This window comes from Electrona antarctica, assembly GCF_951216825.1.
Source record: "Electrona antarctica genome assembly, chromosome: 13".
In the NCBI taxonomy this organism is placed as follows: Eukaryota; Metazoa; Chordata; class Actinopteri; order Myctophiformes; family Myctophidae; genus Electrona; species Electrona antarctica.
Window position 1 is genome coordinate 49946194 of NC_136794.1, and position 17500 is coordinate 49963693.

At 50.9% G+C, this 17500-nt stretch overlaps 1 protein-coding gene across 1 annotated transcript in view; it reads right to left on the reverse strand.

Annotated features, from left to right (window-relative positions):
• The window catches only part of cds1 (CDP-diacylglycerol synthase (phosphatidate cytidylyltransferase) 1), a 75676-nt gene that overhangs the window by 9059 nt on the left and 49117 nt on the right, over positions 1-17500 (reverse strand). Inside the window, exons 7-9 of the mRNA XM_079519082.1 lie at positions 10680-10762; positions 1168-1255; positions 228-296 (exon numbers count right to left, since the gene is read on the reverse strand). Of these exons, the coding sequence (XP_079375208.1) occupies positions 228-296; positions 1168-1255; positions 10680-10762 (240 nt within the window). The remainder of the gene's footprint in view (positions 1-227; positions 297-1167; positions 1256-10679; positions 10763-17500) is intronic.

Consider the following 17500-nt stretch of genomic DNA (forward strand, 5'->3'; position numbering starts at 1 on the left):
AACAACATATTTTCATATGAGGATCCGCAGCCAAATACAGATAATTCTGGGGGTCGTTGACATGAAAAAGGTTGAGCACCACTGACATAGAAACATAGGGTTTTCAGAAAACTGTCAGGATTTAGAAGCAATGTATTTTAGAACCGGCCTCAGGTCTAAATGGGTTAAGATAAGATAAATGGGTTAAGATGATGTAAGTATGAACATTCAGTGTGAATGAGACTCACCAAGAACCCGAACACCACCGTGGCGAGGAACCCTCCGATGAAGCCCTCCCAGGTCTTCTTGGGAGACAGCTGGAGGGAAACACAGGGTCCCAGGTCAGGAGGGAAACACACACCTTTACCTGGAGCAGTATTACACCCTAACCCTAACCCTACACCCTACACCCTAACCCTACACCCTAACCCTAACCCTACACCCTAACCCTAACCCTACACCCTAACCCTACACCCTAACCCTAACCCTAACCCTACACCCTAACCCTAACCCTACACCCTACACCCTAACCCTACACCCTAACCCTACACCCTAACCCTACACCCTAACCCTACACCCTAACCCTAACCCTACACCCTACACCCTAACCCTACACCCTAACCCTACACCCTAACCCTACACCCTAACCCTAACCCTAACCCTACACCCTAACCCTACACCCTAACCCTACACCCTAACCCTACACCCTACACCTACACCCTAACCCTACACCCTACACCCTAACCCTACACCCTAACCCTACACCTACACCCTACACCTACACCCTACACCTACACCCTAACCCTACACCCTAACCCTACACCCTACAACCTAACCCTACACCCTAACCCTAACCCTACACCCTAACCCTACACCCTAACCCTAACCCTACACCCTAACCCTACACCCTACACCCTAACCCTAACCCTACACCCTAACCCTAACCCTAACCCTAACCCTACACCCTAACCCTACACCCTAACCCTAACCCTACACCCTAACCCTACACCCTAACCCTACACCCTAACCCTACACCCTAACCCTAACCCTACACCCTAACCCTACACCCTAACCCTCACATTGTAGTCATCTGAAATGTCTTACGTTTAGTCTAGTTAGAGTGGCTTCCTGGTAAAATAGTTGGGATAAACACAAAGAAAAGATTACAAAGCCAGAGCTTTGACTCACCTTGATCAGCGGAGTTCTCCCGAAGAAGAAGCCGAACAAGTAGGCAAAGATGTCGTTGCTGATCACGATGGAGATGGGGACAATGAACCTGGAATGGATGAACATACAGTGTTAATGTTACCACCAGGTATGAAGGAGGCAGAAGATGAACATACAGTGTTAATGTTACCACCAGGTATGAAGGAGGCAGAAGACAGAAAGAGTTTATTAAATGCAGCAGAAAAAGGAAAAAAATAAAATGTATTTTCTGGGGGCGCGGCCACTAAATGCACAATTTCATATCTCCAGATATTTTTGGGAAATGAATGCCCTAGTTGATCATACTACAGTGATGCCCTAGTTGATCATACTACAGTGTTGCCCTAGTTGATCATACTACGGTGATGCCCTAGTTGATCATACTACGGTGATGCCCTAGTTGATCATACTACGGTGATGCCCTAGTTGATCATACTACGGTGATGCCCTAGTTGATCATACTACGGTGATGCCCTAGTTGATCATACTACAGTGATGCCCTAGTTGATCATACTACAGTGATGCCCTAGTTGATCATACTACAGTGATGCCCTAGTTGATCATACTACAGTGATGCCCTAGTTGATCATACTACAGTGATGCCCTAGTTGATCATACTACAGTGATGCCCTAGTTGATCATACTACAGTGATGCCCTAGTTGATCATACTACAGTGATGCCCTAGTTGATCATACTACAGTGATGCCCTAGTTGATCATACTACAGTGATGCCCTAGTTGATCATACTACGGTGATGCCCTAGTTGATCATACTACGGTGTTGCCCTAGTTGATCATACTACGGTGATGCCCTAGTTGATCATACTACGGTGATGCCCTAGTTGATCATACTACGGTGATGCCCTAGTTGATCATACTACGGTGATGCCCTAGTTGATCATACTACGGTGATGCCCTAGTTGATCATACTACGGTGATGCCCTAGTTGATCATACTACGGTGATGCCCTAGTTGATCATACTACGGTGATGCCCTAGTTGATCATACTAAGGTGATGCCCTAGTTGATCATACTACGGTGATGCCCTAGTTGATCATACTACGGTGATGCCCTAGTTGATCATACTACGGTGTTGCCCTAGTTGATCATACTACGGTGATGCCCTAGTTGATCATACTACGGTGATGCCCTAGTTGATCATACTACGGTGATGCCCTAGTTGATCATACTACGGTGATGCCCTAGTTGATCATACTACAGTGATGCCCTAGTTGATCATACTACAGTGATGCCCTAGTTGATCATACTACAGTGATGCCCTAGTTGATCATACTACAGTGATGCCCTAGTTGATCATACTACAGTGATGCCCTAGTTGATCATACTACAGTGATGCCCTAGTTGATCATACTACAGTGATGCCCTAGTTGATCATACTACAGTGATGCCCTAGTTGATCATACTACAGTGATGCCCTAGTTGATCATACTACAGTGATGCCCTAGTTGATCATACTACAGTGATGCCCTAGTTGATCATACTACAGTGATGCCCTAGTTGATCATACTACAGTGATGCCCTAGTTGATCATACTACAGTGATGCCCTAGTTGATCATACTACAGTGATGCCCTAGTTGATCATACTACAGTGATGCCCTAGTTGATCATACTACAGTGATGCCCTAGTTGATCATACTACAGTGATGCCCTAGTTGATCATACTACAGTGATGCCCTAGTTGATCATACTACAGTGATGCCCTAGTTGATCATACTACAGTGATGCCCTAGTTGATCATACTACAGTGATGCCCTAGTTGATCATACTACAGTGATGCCCTAGTTGATCATACTACAGTGATGCCCTAGTTGATCATACTACAGTGATGCCCTAGTTGATCATACTACAGTGATGCCCTAGTTGATCATACTACAGTGATGCCCTAGTTGATCATACTACAGTGATGCCCTAGTTGATCATACTACAGTGATGCCCTAGTTGATCATACTACAGTGATGCCCTAGTTGATCATACTACAGTGATGCCCTAGTTGATCATACTACAGTGATGCCCTAGTTGATCATACTACAGTGATGCCCTAGTTGATCATACTACAGTGATGCCCTAGTTGATCATACTACAGTGATGCCCTAGTTGATCATACTACAGTGATGCCCTAGTTGATCATACTACAGTGATGCCCTAGTTGATCATACTACAGTGATGCCCTAGTTGATCATACTACAGTGATGCCCTAGTTGATCATACTACAGTGATGCCCTAGTTGATCATACTACAGTGATGCCCTAGTTGATCATACTACAGTGATGCCCTAGTTGATCATACTACAGTGATGCCCTAGTTGATCATACTACAGTGATGCCCTAGTTGATCATACTACAGTGATGCCCTAGTTGATCATACTACAGTGATGCCCTAGTTGATCATACTACAGTGATGCCCTAGTTGATCATACTACAGTGTTGCCCTAGTTGATCATACTACAGTGATGCCCTAGTTGATCATACTACAGTGATGCCCTAGTTGATCATACTACGGTGATGCCCTAGTTGATCATACTACGGTGATGCCCTAGTTGATCATACTACGGTGATGCCCTAGTTGATCATACTACGGTGATGCCCTAGTTGATCATACTACGGTGATGCCCTAGTTGATCATACTACGGTGATGCCCTAGTTGATCATACTACGGTGATGCCCTAGTTGATCATACTACGGTGATGCCCTAGTTGATCATACTAAGGTGATGCCCTAGTTGATCATACTACGGTGATGCCCTAGTTGATCATACTACGGTGATGCCCTAGTTGATCATACTACGGTGTTGCCCTAGTTGATCATACTACGGTGATGCCCTAGTTGATCATACTACGGTGATGCCCTAGTTGATCATACTACAGTGATGCCCTAGTTGATCATACTACAGTGATGCCCTAGTTGATCATACTACAGTGATGCCCTAGTTGATCATACTACAGTGATGCCCTAGTTGATCATACTACAGTGATGCCCTAGTTGATCATACTACAGTGATGCCCTAGTTGATCATACTACAGTGATGCCCTAGTTGATCATACTACAGTGATGCCCTAGTTGATCATACTACAGTGATGCCCTAGTTGATCATACTACAGTGATGCCCTAGTTGATCATACTACAGTGATGCCCTAGTTGATCATACTACAGTGTTGCCCTAGTTGATCATACTACAGTGATGCCCTAGTTGATCATACTACAGTGATGCCCTAGTTGATCATACTACAGTGATGCCCTAGTTGATCATACTACGGTGATGCCCTAGTTGATCATACTACGGTGATGCCCTAGTTGATCATACTACGGTGATGCCCTAGTTGATCATACTACGGTGATGCCCTAGTTGATCATACTACGGTGATGCCCTAGTTGATCATACTACGGTGATGCCCTAGTTGATCATACTACGGTGATGCCCTAGTTGATCATACTACGGTGATGCTCTAGTTGATCATACTAAGGTGATGCCCTAGTTGATCATACTACGGTGATGCCCTAGTTGATCATACTACGGTGATGCCCTAGTTGATCATACTACGGTGATGCCCTAGTTGATCATACTACGGTGATGCCCTAGTTGATCATACTACGGTGTTGCCCTAGTTGATCATACTACGGTGATGCCCTAGTTGATCATACTACAGTGATGCCCTAATTGATCATACTACAGTGATGCCCTAGTTGATCATACTACAGTGATGCCCTAGTTGATCATACTACAGTGATGCCCTAGTTGATCATACTACAGTGATGCCCTAGTTGATCATACTACAGTGATGCCCTAGTTGATCATACTACAGTGATGCCCTAGTTGATCATACTACAGTGATGCCCTAGTTGATCATACTACAGTGATGCCCTAGTTGATCATACTACAGTGATGCCCTAGTTGATCATACTACAGTGATGCCCTAGTTGATCATACTACAGTGATGCCCTAGTTGATCATACTACAGTGATGCCCTAGTTGATCATACTACAGTGATGCCCTAGTTGATCATACTACAGTGATGCCCTAGTTGATCATACTACAGTGATGCCCTAGTTGATCATACTACAGTGATGCCCTAGTTGATCATACTACAGTGATGCCCTAGTTGATCATACTACAGTGATGCCCTAGTTGATCATACTACAGTGATGCCCTAGTTGATCATACTACAGTGATGCCCTAGTTGATCATACTACAGTGATGCCCTAGTTGATCATACTACAGTGATGCCCTAGTTGATCATACTACAGTGATGCCCTAGTTGATCATACTACAGTGATGCCCTAGTTGATCATACTACAGTGATGCCCTAGTTGATCATACTACAGTGATGCCCTAGTTGATCATACTACAGTGATGCCCTAGTTGATCATACTACGGTGTTGCCCTAGTTGATCATACTACGGTGATGCCCTAGTTGATCATACTACGGTGATGCCCTAGTTGATCATACTACGGTGATGCCCTAGTTGATCATACTACGGTGATGCCCTAGTTGATCATACTACGGTGATGCCCTAGTTGATCATACTACGGTGATGCCCTAGTTGATCATACTACGGTGATGCCCTAGTTGATCATACTACGGTGATGCCCTAGTTGATCATACTAAGGTGATGCCCTAGTTGATCATACTACGGTGATGCCCTAGTTGATCATACTACGGTGATGCCCTAGTTGATCATACTACGGTGTTGCCCTAGTTGATCATACTACGGTGATGCCCTAGTTGATCATACTACGGTGATGCCCTAGTTGATCATACTACAGTGATGCCCTAGTTGATCATACTACAGTGATGCCCTAGTTGATCATACTACAGTGATGCCCTAGTTGATCATACTACAGTGATGCCCTAGTTGATCATACTACAGTGATGCCCTAGTTGATCATACTACAGTGATGCCCTAGTTGATCATACTACAGTGATGCCCTAGTTGATCATACTACAGTGATGCCCTAGTTGATCATACTACAGTGATGCCCTAGTTGATCATACTACAGTGATGCCCTAGTTGATCATACTACAGTGATGCCCTAGTTGATCATACTACAGTGATGCCCTAGTTGATCATACTACAGTGATGCCCTAGTTGATCATACTACAGTGATGCCCTAGTTGATCATACTACAGTGATGCCCTAGTTGATCATACTACAGTGATGCCCTAGTTGATCATACTACAGTGATGCCCTAGTTGATCATACTACAGTGATGCCCTAGTTGATCATACTACAGTGATGCCCTAGTTGATCATACTACAGTGATGCCCTAGTTGATCATACTACAGTGATGCCCTAGTTGATCATACTACAGTGATGCCCTAGTTGATCATACTACAGTGATGCCCTAGTTGATCATACTACAGTGATGCCCTAGTTGATCATACTACAGTGATGCCCTAGTTGATCATACTACAGTGTTGCCCTAGTTGATCATACTACAGTGATGCCCTAGTTGATCATACTACAGTGTTGCCCTAGTTGATCATACTACAGTGATGCCCTAGTTGATCATACTACAGTGATGCCCTAGTTGATCATACTACGGTGATGCCCTAGTTGATCATACTACGGTGATGCCCTAGTTGATCATACTACGGTGATGCCCTAGTTGATCATACTACGGTGATGCCCTAGTTGATCATACTACGGTGATGCCCTAGTTGATCATACTACGGTGATGCCCTAGTTGATCATACTACGGTGATGCCCTAGTTGATCATACTACGGTGATGCCCTAGTTGATCATACTACGGTGATGCCCTAGTTGATCATACTACGGTGATGCCCTAGTTGATCATACTACGGTGTTGCCCTAGTTGATCATACTACGGTGATGCCCTAGTTGATCATACTACGGTGATGCCCTAGTTGATCATACTACAGTGATGCCCTAGTTGATCATACTACAGTGATGCCCTAGTTGATCATACTACAGTGATGCCCTAGTTGATCATACTACAGTGATGCCCTAGTTGATCATACTACAGTGATGCCCTAGTTGATCATACTACAGTGATGCCCTAGTTGATCATACTACAGTGATGCCCTAGTTGATCATACTACAGTGATGCCCTAGTTGATCATACTACAGTGATGCCCTAGTTGATCATACTACAGTGATGCCCTAGTTGATCATACTACAGTGATGCCCTAGTTGATCATACTACAGTGATGCCCTAGTTGATCATACTACAGTGATGCCCTAGTTGATCATACTACAGTGATGCCCTAGTTGATCATACTACAGTGATGCCCTAGTTGATCATACTACAGTGATGCCCTAGTTGATCATACTACAGTGATGCCCTAGTTGATCATACTACGGTGATGCCCTAGTTGATCATACTACGGTGATGCCCTAGTTGATCATACTACGGTGATGCCCTAGTTGATCATACTACGGTGATGCCCTAGTTGATCATACTACAGTGATGCCCTAGTTGATCATACTACAGTGATGCCCTAGTTGATCATACTACAGTGATGCCCTAGTTGATCATACTACAGTGATGCCCTAGTTGATCATACTACAGTGATGCCCTAGTTGATCATACTACAGTGATGCCCTAGTTGATCATACTACAGTGATGCCCTAGTTGATCATACTACAGTGATGCCCTAGTTGATCATACTACAGTGATGCCCTAGTTGATCATACTACAGTGATGCCCTAGTTGATCATACTACAGTGATGCCCTAGTTGATCATACTACAGTGTTGCCCTAGTTGATCATACTACAGTGATGCCCTAGTTGATCATACTACAGTGATGCCCTAGTTGATCATACTACAGTGATGCCCTAGTTGATCATACTACAGTGATGCCCTAGTTGATCATACTACAGTGATGCCCTAGTTGATCATACTACAGTGATGCCCTAGTTGATCATACTACAGTGATGCCCTAGTTGATCATACTACAGTGATGCCCTAGTTGATCATACTACAGTGATGCCCTAGTTGATCATACTACATTTCACACAAAAGCAGCAAAAGTAGCAGATTTGCTACTTTTTTCCGCTTCTGAATTTGAATCCCAAAACATCTGTTTTGGACATTCGCAGTCGTACATTTTTATCCCACGATTTTTGTAACCCTTTTTTTTCTCCACCCAGTGTCAATTATCTAATAATGTAATCCTGGGTGCTACACTCCCTCTGCCAACCTGGGGAGAGCAACGGACTGACCTCATGTTTCCTTGACAGGGTTGGACGTATAGAGCGTGGAAGGAACATGTTGTTCCGACCAGTTCCTTTCCCCTCCATCAGGCGCCCCGGCTGGCCAGGGGGAGGTAGCTTTATAGACCCTCCAAAACCGTAGGTACCCTCACAAACAACACGCAGTAATCTAGGGCGCCGTTCACACCTGAGAGACAGCTGTCTCTTCGGTGTCTCCTGTTCCCTCTCCTGTTCCCTCTCCGTGACTCCCATTTTCAATGGGAGTCACGAGCCTTCTCCCTGGCTGTCTTCCCCCCCCCCCCCCCCACATGGAACAAGGTTGTCTGTGACTCCCATTGGAAATGCATTGCGAGCCGTGAGACACACAGAAGAGACAGGAGACACAAAGGAGACACAAAGGAGACACAAAGGAGACAGCTGTCTCTGAGGTGTGAACGGCAGCGGTGGCTCAGCGGGTAGAGTGGCCGGATGGTAACCACAAGGTTGCCAGTTCGAACCCTGTGGGCTCCCCCAGAGTTAGTGTCGAAGTGTCCTTGAGCAAGACTCTGAACCCCTGATTGCTTCTCATGTGCTGGTTGGTGCCTTGCATGCCATCGGTGTGTGAATGTGTGTGTGAATGTGTGTGTGAATGGGTGTGTGAATGTGTGTGTGAATGGGTGTGTGAATGTGTGTGTGAATGTGTGTGTGAATGTGTGTGTGAATGTGTGTGTGAATGGGTGTGTGAATGTGTGTGTGAATGTGTGTGTGAATGTGTGTGTGAATGTGTGTGTGAATGTGTGTGTGAATGGGTGTGTGAATGTGTGTGTGAATGTGTGTGTGAATGTGTGTGTGAATGTGTGTGTGAATGGGTGTGTGAATGTGTGTGTGAATGTGTGTGTGAATGTGTGAATTGATGCACAATCTATGTAAAGCGCCTTGGATAAAGGCGCTATAGAGCGTTGCAGTCCCGCCCCCTACCATGGCCCAGTCCCGCCCCCTACCATGGCCCAGTCCCGCCCCCTACCATGGCCCAGGAAATGAATCCCAATGCATTTTCCTCATAGACATTTCAAAAAGTATTTATTTAAAGACGGTTACGCCGCGGACAAAGCCAACTCGAGTCGTGACAACTCATGACAACACAAACAATATTTTGGACCAAACAAATAATTACAAAGAAGAAAAACAACAACAAAAGTGTTGTAACCTACCGTTTTTTTCTTCTTTCTAATTATTTGTTCGGCCCAAAAAATTGTGTCTGTTGTCATGATTTGTCACGACTCGAGTTGGCTTTGTCCGCAGCGTAAACGTCTTTAAATAAATACTTTCTGAAATGTCTATGAGGAAAATGAACGGAGAATCATTTCCTGGGCCCTGGTAGGGGGCGGGACTGCGACGCTCTATATAAATGCACCATTTACCATTTACCAACCCTATAGGGGATACGTGGGGAGAACATGCAAACTCCACACAGAAAGGCCCTTTTGCCAACCTAACCCCACCTAGCTAGGGTAGCCTATGTCTAGTGCCAACCTAACCCTACCTAGCTAGGGTAGCCTATGTCTAGTGCCAACCTAACCCCACCTAGCTAGGGTAGCCTATGTCTAGTGCCAACCTAACCCCACCTAGCTAGGGTAGCCTATGTCATGTGCCAACCTAACCCTACCTAGCTAGGGTAGCCTATGTCTAGTGCCAACCTAACCCCACCTAGCTAGGGTAGCCTATGTCATGTGCCAACCTAACCCTACCTAGCTAGGGTAGCCTATGTCATGTGCCAACCTAACCCTACCTAGCTAGGGTAGCCTATGTCTAGTGCCAACCTAACCCTACCTAGCTAGGGTAGCCTATGTCTAGTGCCAACCTAACCCCACCTAGCTAGGGTAGCCTATGTCATGTGCCAACCTAACCCCACCTAGCTAGGGTAGCCTATGTCTAGTGCCAACCTAACCCTAGCTAGGGTAGCCTATGTCTAGTGCCAACCTAACCCCCCTAGCTAGGGTAGCCTATGTCTAGTGCCAACCTAACCCCACCTAGCTAGGGTAGCCTATGTCTAGTGCCAACCTAACCCCCCTAGCTAGGGTAGCCTATGTCTAGTGCCAACCTAACCCCCCTAGCTAGGGTAGCCTATGTCTAGTGCCAACCTAACCCCACCTAGCTAGGGTAGCCTATGTCTAGTGCCAACCTAACCCCACCTAGCTAGGGTAGCCTATGTCTAGTGCCAACCTAACCCCCCCTAGCTAGGGTATGAATGTGCAGTCTAGGTGTGGCTTGTGATGAAGGCAGGTGAAAACAGAACAGAACAGGTGCTGCTTTACTTACCAGATCATGCCTTCAAACAGGTTCTGGATGACCAGGTGGGACTGAGTCACCACGATCAGCAGGGTCACGTGAGTCCAGGCAAACTGCAGAGACAAACACAAACACAAGGGGGCGTCATCGCACCCATATGCAGCCCCACTGCACTGTGTGTTAATGAATGAATGAATGAATGAAGGAAGGAAGGAAGGGAGGGAGGGAGGGAGGGAGGGAGGGAGGGAGGGAGGAAGGGGGGTATGTCTGACAGCGCCACGGCACAAACGCTACGGTTGTCTTAATTGGCTTAATACCATAAGATTTTAGTCGACTAAATGCACAGTTGATTTAGTCGACAGAAATGTATTTTGGCCGGCCGTGATGCTGTTGAAATGCCTGTTGAAAATAGCCGATCTCACAAACAGATCTCACAAGGTGTCCCGCCACGACACCTTGTAGATTGACTATTTTCGGAGTGCAGGAACCTGCACACTGTGCCAATAAAATGTCTCGTCTGTTAGTTCTACTGGATCTCTTCTCCACTAGTCCCTCCCTACCATTTAGTTCTACTGGATCTCTTCTCCACTAGTCCCTCCCTGACATTTAGTTCTACTGGCTCTCTTCTCCACTAGTCCCTCCCTAACATTTAGTTCTACTGGATCTCTTCTCCACTAGTCCCTCCCTAACATTTAGTTCTACTGGATCTCTTCTCCACTAGTCCCTCCCTAACATGTAGTTCTACTGGATCTCTTCTCCACTAGTCCCTCCCTGACATTTAGTTCTACTGGATCTCTTCTCCACTAGTCCCTCCCTGACATTTAGTTCTACTGGACCTCTGCTCCACTAGTCCCTCCCTGACATTTAGTTCTACTGGATCTCTTCTCCACTAGTCCCTCCCTGACATTTAGTTCTACTGGATCTCTTCTCCACTAGTCCCTCCCTGACATTTAGTTCTACTGGATCTGACATTTAGTTCTACTGGATCTCTTCTCCACTAGTCCCTCCCTAACATGTAGTTCTACTGGATCTCTTCTCCACTAGTCCCTCCCTAACATGTAGTTATACTGGATCTGACATTTAGTTCTACTGGATCTCTTCTCCACTAGTCCCTCCCTAACATGTAGTTCTACTGGATCTCTTCTCCACTAGTCCCTCCCTGACATTTAGTTCTACTGGATCTCTTCTCCACTAGTCCCTCCCTGACATTTAGTTCTACTGGATCTCTTCTCCACTAGTCCCTCCCTGACATTTAGTTCTACTGGATCTCTTCTCCACTAGTCCCTCCCTGACATTTAGTTCTACTGGATCTCTTCTCCACTAGTCCCTCCCTGACATTTAGTTCTACTGGATCTCTTCTCCACTAGTCCCTCCCTGACATTTAGTTCTACTGGATCTCTTCTCCACTAGTCCCTCCCTGACATTTAGTTCTACTGGCTCTCTTCTCCACTACTCCCTGACATTTAGTTCTACTGGATCTCTTCTCCACTAGTCCCTCCCTGACATTTAGTTCTACTGGATCTCTTCTCCACTAGTCCCTCCCTGACATTTAGTTCTACTGGATCTCTTCTCCACTAGTCCCTCCCTGACATTTAGTTCTACTGGATCTCTTCTCCACTAGTCCCTCCCTGACTGATTTTAGTCTAGTTTGTATTTGTTAACGAAATTGTGTATTTAGTCTTAGTTTTAGTCAACATAGCTTAGTTTTTATTTGGTCTTTATGTAGTTTGTTAGTCGACGAAATAAACACTGACCAAAAGCAGGGATAAACATCCCCCCCAACAAAAATGCGACCCTGACTTGATTGATTGACAAGGCAGAGAAACGGGCCTATTTATTCACACAGGAGTTCAGTGTGACGCTGCAGGTCCAAGCGAGCGAGCATGCAGGGTTAGTGTCTCTCACCCGCCGTGTCAACACACACACGGCACACACAGCGAAACGGTGAACATGGACCACCCGCGAGCTCACGAGTCGCATTGTGAGGTTCTGTAAAATTGTTATATGTATATATATTTAATAAACAATTTGCTCATCTGTTGTTGCGACCCCCATATGGTGACATCCAGCTAAATGCTGGATCACGTGGACAGAGATGCGTGACAGGAGCATTTCACACGGTCAAGTGATGGCAGTAAACAACGCCAGGGACTTCTAGTCAAGGACTCAAACGTTCTCGCATCAAGGACTCCCACATAAACATTTATTAGCCCGCGGACCCCCATTTAAAAAAGATATGCCAGGGCAGGGACCCCCATAAGAGAAGATGTTTATGGCTCTCTAGCAGTGATTCTCAACCATTTTAATTTCAATGACCCCCAGTTTGACATGCATTAGGCTACGGACCCCCATTTAATGGCATTTCTACCTCTGGGACCCCCAATGCGTAATGTAAAATCTATGTTAATTTAACTCTCAGAGTAACAGTCCCATAAGGGTCCTAAACTATCATTTATCTGGGGACCCCCTGGAACCCCCTCAAGGACCCCTGGGGACCCCCTGGAACCCCCTCAAGGACCCCTGGGGACCCCCTGGAACTCCCTCAAGGACCCCTGGGGACCTCCTGGAACTCCCTCAAGGACCCCTGGGGACCCCCTGGAACTCCCTCAAGGACCCCTGGGGACCTCCTGGAACTCCCTCAAGGACCCCTGGGGACCCCCTGGAACTCCCTCAAGGACCTCTGGGGACCTCCTGGAACTCCCTCAAGGACCCCTGGGGACCCCCTGGAACTCCCTCAAGGACCCCTGGGGACCTCCTGGAACTCCCTCAAGGACCCCTGGGGACCCCCTGGAACTCCCTCAAGGACCCCTGGGGACCTCCTGGAACTCCCTCAAGGACCCCTGGGGACCCCCTGGAACCCCCTCAAGGACCCCTGGGACCACCTGGAACCCCCTCAAGGACCCCTGGGGACCACCTGGAACTCCCTCAAGGACCCCTGGGGACCCCCTGGGACCCCTGGGGACCCCCTGGGACCCCTGGGGACCCCTGGAACTCCCTCAAGGACCCCTGGGGACCCTCTAGAACTCCCTCAAGGACCCCTGGGGACCTCCTGGAACTCCCTCAAGGACCCCTGGGGACCCCCTGGAACTCCCTCAAGGACCCCTGGGGACCTCCTGGAACTCCCTCAAGGACCCCTGGGGACCTCCTGGAACCCCCTCAAGGACCCCTGGGGACCCCCTGGAACTCCCTCAAGGACCCCTGGGGACCCCCTGGAACTCCCTCAAGGACCCCTGGGGACCTCCTGGAACTCCCTCAAGGACCCCTGGGGACCCCCTGGAACTCCCTCAAGGACCTCTGGGGACCTCCTGGAACTCCCTCAAGGACCCCTGGGGACCTCCTGGAACTCCCTCAAGGACCCCTGGGGACCCCCTGGAACTCCCTCAAGGACCCCTGGGGACCCCCTGGAACTGCCTCAAGGACCCCTGGGGACCCCCTGGAACTCCCTCAAGGACCCCTGGGGACCTCCTGGAACTCCCTCAAGGACCCCTGGGGACCCCCTGGAACTCCCTCAAGGACCCCTGGGGACCTCCTGGAACTCCCTCAAGGACCCCTGGGGACCCCCTGGAACTCCCTCAAGGACCCCTGGGGACCCCCTGGAACCCCCTCAAGGACCCCTGGGACCACCTGGAACCCCCTCAAGGACCCCTGGGGACCTCCTGGAACTCCCTCAAGGACCCCTGGGGACCCCTGGAACTCCCTCAAGGACCCCTGGGGACCCCTGGAACTCCCTCAAGGACCCCTGGGACCCTCTGGAACTCCCTCAAGGACCCCTGGGGACCCCCTGGAACTCCCTCAAGGACCCCTGGGGACCCCTGGAACTCCCTCAAGGACCCCTGGGGACCCTCTGGAACTCCCTCAAGGACCCCTGGGGACCCCCTGGAACTCCCTCAAGGACCCCTGGGGACCTACTGGAACTCCCTCAAGGACCCCTGGGGACCCCCTGGAACTCCCTCAAGGACCCCTGGGGACCCCCTGGAACTCCCTCAAGGACCCCTGGGGACCCCCTGGGACCCCTGGGGACCCCCTGGGACCCCTGGGGACCCCTGGAACTCCCTCAAGGACCCCTGGGGACCCCCTGGAACTCCCTCAAGGACCCCTGGGGACCTCCTGGAACCCCCTCAAGGACCCCTGGGGACCTACTGGAACTCCCTCAAGGACCCCTGGGGACCCCCTGGAACTCCCTCAAGGACCCCTGGGACCACCTGGAACCCCCTCAAGGACCCCTGGGGACCACCTGGAACTCCCTCAAGGACCCCTGGGGACCCCCTGGGGACCCCCTGGAACTCCCTCAAGGACCCCTGGGGACCTCCTGGAACTCCCTCAAGGACCCCTGGGGACCCCCTGGAACTCCCTCAAGGACCCCTGGGGACCCTCTGGAACTCCCTCAAGGACCCCTGGGGACCCCCTGGAACTCCCTCAAGGACCCCTGGGGACCTACTGGAACTCCCTCAAGGACCCCTGGGGACCCCCTGGAACTCCCTCAAGGACCCCTGGGGACCCCCTGGAACTCCCTCAAGGACCCCTGGGGACCCCCTGGGACCCCTGGGGACCCCCTGGGACCCCTGGGGACCCCTGGAACTCCCTCAAGGACCCCTGGGGACCTCCTGGAACCCCCTCAAGGACCCCTGGGGACCCCCTGGAACTCCCTCAAGGACCCCTGGGGACCCCCTGGAACTCCCTCAAGGACCCCTGGGGACCTCCTGGAACTCCCTCAAGGACCCCTGGGGACCTCCTGGAACTCCCTCAAGGACCCCTGGGGACCCCCTGGAACTCCCTCAAGGACCCCTGGGGACCCCCTGGAACTCCCTCAAGGACCCCTGGGGACCTCCTGGAACCCCCTCAAGGACCCCTGGGGACCTACTGGAACTCCCTCAAGGACCCCTGGGGACCCCCTGGAACTCCCTCAAGGACCCCTGGGGACCCCCTGGAACTCCCTCAAGGACCCCTGGGGACCCCCTGGAACTCCCTCAAGGACCCCTGGGGACCCCCTGGAACTCCCTCAAGGACCCCTGGGGACCCCCTGGAACTCCCTCAAGGACCCCTGGGGACCTCCTGGAACCCCCTCAAGGACCCCTGGGGACCTCCTGGAACTCCCTCAAGGACACCTGGGGACCCCCTGGAACTCCCTCAAGGACCCCTGGGGACCCCCTGGAACTCCCTCAAGGACCCCTGGGGACCTCCTGGAACTCCCTCAAGGACCCCTGGGGACCCCCTGGAACTCCCTCAAGGACCCCTGGGGACCTCCTGGAACTCCCTCAAGGACCCCTGGGGACCCCCTGGAACTCCCTCAAGGACCCCTGGGGACCCCCTGGAACTCCCTCAAGGACCCCTGGGGACCCCCTGGAACCCCCTCAAGGACCCCTGGGGACCTCCTGGAACTCCCTCAAGGACCCCTGGGGACATCCTGGAACTCCCTCAAGGACCCCTGGGGACCCCCTGGAACCCCCTCAAGGACCCCTGGGGACCCTCTGGAACCCCCTCAAGGACCCCTGGGGACCCCCTGGAACCCCCTCAAGGACCCCTGGGGACCTCCTGGAACTCCCTCAAGGACCCCTGGGGACCTCCTGGAACTCCCTCAAGGACCCCTGGGGACCCCCTGGAACTCCCTCAAGGACCCCTGGGGACCTCCTGGAACTCCCTCAAGGACCCCTGGGGACCTCCTGGAACTCCCTCAAGGACCCCTGGGGACCCCCTGGAACTCCCTCAAGGACCCCTGGGGACCCTCTGGAACTCCCTCAAGGACCCCTGGGGACCTCCTGGAACTCCCTCAAGGACCCCTGGGGACCCCCTGGAACTCCCTCAAGGACCCCTGGGGACCTCCTGGAACTCCCTCAAGGACCCCTGGGGACCTCCTGGAACTCCCTCAAGGACCCCTGGGGACCTCCTGGAACTCCCTCAAGGACCCCTGGGGACCTCCTGGAACTCCCTCAAGGACCCCTGGGGACCCCCTGGAACTCCCTCAAGGACCCCTGGGGACCTCCTGGAACTCCCTCAAGGTCCCCTGGGGACCTCCTGGAACTCCCTCAAGGACCCCTGGGGACCTCCTGGAACTCCCTCAAGGACCCCTGGGGACCCCCTGGAACCCCCTCAAGGACCCCTGGGGACCCCCTGGAACTCCCTCAAGGACCCCTGGGGACCCCCTGGAACCCCCTCAAGGACCCCTGGGGACCTCCTGGAACTCCCTCAAGGACCCCTGGGGACCCCCTGGAACTCCCTCAAGGACCCCTGGGGACCCTCTGGAACCCCCTCAAGGACCCCTGGGGACCCCCTGGAACTCCCTCAAGGACCCCTGGGGACCCTCTGGAACTCCCTCAAGGACCCCTGGGGACCTCCTGGAACTCCCTCAAGGACCCCTGGGGACCCTCTGGAACTCCCTCAAGGACCCCTGGGGACCCCCTGGAACTCCCTCAAGGACCCCTGGGGACCCCCTGGAACTCCCTCAAGGACCCCTGGGGACCCTCTGGAACCCCCTCAAGGACCCCTGGGGACCTCCTGGAACTCCCTCAAGGACCCCTGGGGACCCTCTGGAACTCCCTCAAGGACCCCTGGGGACCTCCTGGAACTCCCTCAAGGACCCCTGGGGACCTCCTGGAACTCCCTCAAGGACCCCTGGGGACCCCCTGGAACTCCCTCAAGGACCACTTTGAGAACAAATGCAGTACAGTACAGTACAGCAGGGGTTCTCAACCTTTTTGGCCGGGGACCCCCGAAAATGCTTTGGCAACGTCTCGGGACCCCCGCCCCGCCCCCTCCCGACCCCCAATATAAATGGACTGCTACAATAACCTTAATAATAGAGACAATACACCATAAATAAATACTGAAACCATCATCATTAGGTACTATATACT